This window comes from Belonocnema kinseyi, chromosome 9 (genome assembly GCF_010883055.1).
Source record: "Belonocnema kinseyi isolate 2016_QV_RU_SX_M_011 chromosome 9, B_treatae_v1, whole genome shotgun sequence".
NCBI classification, from domain to species: domain Eukaryota; kingdom Metazoa; phylum Arthropoda; class Insecta; order Hymenoptera; family Cynipidae; genus Belonocnema; species Belonocnema kinseyi.
In genome coordinates this window covers 117,942,588-117,946,334 of record NC_046665.1, presented here as the reverse complement: position 1 = coordinate 117,946,334, position 3,747 = coordinate 117,942,588, and the positions used below count along the sequence as shown (strand labels likewise).

General features: G+C 24.9%; 1 protein-coding gene across 3 annotated transcripts in view; it reads right to left on the bottom strand.

Annotated features, from left to right (window-relative positions):
- LOC117180918 (facilitated trehalose transporter Tret1-2 homolog) overlaps positions 1–3,747 on the bottom strand; it is an 889,009-nt gene that overhangs the window by 40,817 nt on the left and 844,445 nt on the right. For all 3 annotated transcript variants that reach the window (XM_033373546.1, XM_033373545.1, XM_033373547.1), the window contains one exon: positions 3,427–3,528. In XM_033373546.1, coding sequence (XP_033229437.1) covers positions 3,427–3,528 — 102 coding nt within the window. The remainder of the gene's footprint in view (positions 1–3,426; positions 3,529–3,747) is intronic.

The window sequence follows — 3,747 nt, the reverse complement described above, 5'->3', positions numbered from 1 at the left end:
TATAATTTCTAATTTAATTGGAAAAAATTAATTTTAAGATTATGAGAATCACAACTGGATAAAGACCAATTTTTCGAAATTATGTTTTTAATCATTTCAATCCATTAACTATTTATTCATTTTAATGAAGTATTTACAGATACGTATCTGAAATATCTAAAATATAGTCTCTCCTTTCATTTGAAAAAATTAATTTTTAAATTATGAGAATGAGAACTGGATAAGGACCAATTTTTCGAAATTCTATTTTTAACGATTTCAAATAATTAAATATTAATTAATTAAATGGCTTAATGGTATAATAATCATTATTTATCGATACGCATTGGAAATATCTAATATACAATTTCTCCTTTCATTGGAAAACATTAATTTTAACATTATAATAATAACAAATGGATAAGCACCAATTTTTCGAAATTATGTTTTTAACAATTTCAATTCATTAACTGTTTATTTATTAGTTAATGAAGTATTTATCAATACGTATCTGAAATATCTGAAATATAATTTATCCTTTCATTGGAAAGTTGAATTCAAAATTTATGAGAATGAGAACTGGATAAGGACCAATTTTTTGAAATTCTGTGTTTAGTGATTTCAAATAACTATTTATTTATTGATGAATTAAATGGCTTAACAATATAATAATAACTATTTATCGACACGTTTCTGAAATATCTAAAATATAATTATCGCCCGAAAATTTGTGGGAATTCACACAAAAAATCCATTATTTTTGTTTGAACAAAAAAAAAAATGATATTTAGAGTTGGCGCAAGTCCCACATAAAGTTTAACAAATATTTCCAATAAGAAAAAAATACTTTTTTGTAATTGTTATCCAGAATCGTTATTATTAGGTGAATCAAGTTGCAACTCAACGTTTCTCTTCATAAATAATCATAGAATACGAAGAAAAGATTATGAATTAATAATATATTATTAAATATTACTTTTGCGAGTTTTTGCGCTAATTATAATTTTGTTGCGCTTTTTTTAAAACCGAACTCTTTCTAATACATAAAATTCTACTTTATATTGAAAACGTAATGTTTAAATAAATTGTTTAAACAATTTATTATTGTGTTTAGCCATTTTTTCTTAGAATAGAATTAGAAAATCTCGGGTTTTTAAAAATGTTCTACTTTTCCTCTAATTTTCCATTACAGTGAGGTAATATTTAATTTAACATTGCAAAAATAATTATTTACGCAATATATTATTTTTTATAAGCTATCCTCTTCTGTATTAATACTAGATAGTTTCAGTTTTTCCTGAATTCCTTAACTTTATGACTCTTTTCAATTAGAGTGTAATAATTAATTAAAGTTAACAAAAATAATTGTTTAAACAATTTAATATTATTGATGATATTCTCTTTGCTTAATTGTAGAAAGTGGCGGTTTTTTTCTGAAATTTTAAACTGTTTGTCTATTTTTTACATAGAGTGGCATAATAATTCTTGAAGTCAAGAAAAAATAATTGTTTAATTTAAATATCAGCTAGTTTTGGTGTTTTTGTTGAAATTTGTAACTTTTTTTCTACTTTTCACTTGGTGAGGTAATAATTAATGCAGGTTGATAAAAATAGTTGTATAAACAATTTATTATTGTTTATAAATATTTTCTCTTATTTATGACCAAATAATAAATAAACATTAGAGAGAAACGTATTTTAAAGAATCTCTTTCTTTTTCGTAAATATATTTTTCTGAAGGGGGGCGGGGGTCAAAATATGTTCAATTCCAAAGTTTCCCTATATGCTTTGCAATGAACTTTTTGTTTTTAACTTGCATTAATTAGTACCTCACTAAGTGAAAAGAGGACAGAAAGTTTAAGAGTTCAAAAAAAACCGCAACTTTTCAGCGCTCATCTAAGATAAGATAGTTATAAAAATTGATCAATTATTTTAAAAACTATGTTTGTTAACTTGCATTATTTATTACTCACCCTAAGTGAAACTTAGAGAAATAGTTGTAAATATTTCAGAAAAAATCGCAACTTTCTAGCATTATTAAAATTTAATATTATTATTAATAATAATAATAAATGTTTGAAAAAATTATTTTTTTATTTTTAATTAATTATTTAACTAAATTTAAATCAAAATTGGACAAAAAGTGTAATTTTTTGAATAAATTGCAATTTTATGACATTATTCTAAGAGAATATTATTACAAATAGGAATAAATGGTTAAAAAAATTATGTTTATTAAAACCATTTTGGAAAAACGGCGACATTCTATTTCTATTCTAAGAGAAAATTGCTATTAAGAATAATAAATTTGTTAATTTATTTATTTAAACATCCAATCATAGAATGTAAGGCAGGAATTATATAGGGTCCTATACAGGAACCTGCAGAGGAACCTGCAGAGGATCCTATATAGGATCCTATGTCCTCTGTCGTCTTTTCTGTCCTTTTTCCAAAAATTTAATTTTTTTATTTTTAATCTTAATTTTTATGATTGAAATAAAATCTACTCGACCTATCTAAAAATTATTAATAATAAATTTATAGATCTTTCTAGGTGAACAACATTTTTCTGTTAATTTTAGTTCGTTATTTTTTACGACTAAAGCAAAAACTATGTGTCCTATGAAAAATTATTCATGATCAATTTCAATGAGTTTTCGGTATTTTTTGGAAGCGTAACTTTTGTCTATTTGTCAAAAAATTAACTATTTTATTTTTATTGTTTTCTACGCATAAAGCCAAGACTGAGCATCATATAAAAATAATTATTAAAAATTTGTAGCTCTCTTTTGGATAAACAAGTTTTGCCTAATTTTTTTTTAGTAGCTTTTGTCGTTGTCCAAAAATTTTTAGCTTATACATTTTTTTCGTATTTAGCATAGTTTGACAAAAAAAAATTGACTTTTTAATTATTTTTGGCACGATCAAATTTTGAATTTTCCACTTTTCGACCAAATTAAAAAAGTTTTTATGATAATCTTGTAGGGCTTTCAAAAATCAAAGTTTTTCTTCTCTTGACTTTTTTGTCATATCTTGTTTTGCTTAAAATGTTCATTTTAGTTTATTTTTTTGGATTTTGAGAATGCTTTAACTCTGCTAATATTCTTTTCATAGAAAAAAGTCATAAGGATAAATTGTTTGAGTTTCTGATTACTATGAATAACTGTACATTCAATTTTTAAATCTTGAAAAAATGTGGTTCAAAAAATTTTGAAAATGCGCTCATTTTTTGAATTTTTATCCAAAATAGTTAGTTCACGAACTCGTTCTTTCTTTTTAGGCCTTAAAAAAGTATGCTTGAAAATTCGAGACAAAAAATGTTGCTTCCCATATATTTTTTTTTTTTTGGGTTTAAATTTACTCTTGTCACGTTTCCGTCGAAATTTCTCTAGAATCCAAAAGATGTAGGATTGTGTACGACAATATGTACTATTTTGTGTGTACTCACTTGTGACATGGCCTGTGGTCTAGTAGCAGTCGACGCCATGTATACCACCGACGCCTTGGGCACTCTAAAACTGTCCTCACCCTCGTCTGGTACTGTTGTTACCTGAAACAGAAATCCAGAGAAATCTGGGTGTAATAACTCATTTTGCTACCTGCTATAGAAAATAGGACCAAATTTTTCATGACTCGAGGCATTTTTCTGCACAAATAGTAATCTATTTTTAGCTGGGGAAATATTTTTCTTTTCTAAAATTGCCCTTTTCATTTTTTTTTTTTAAGAAAAATTCTTCATTCAATATTAAAGAGAATTATTCTAGGCTGT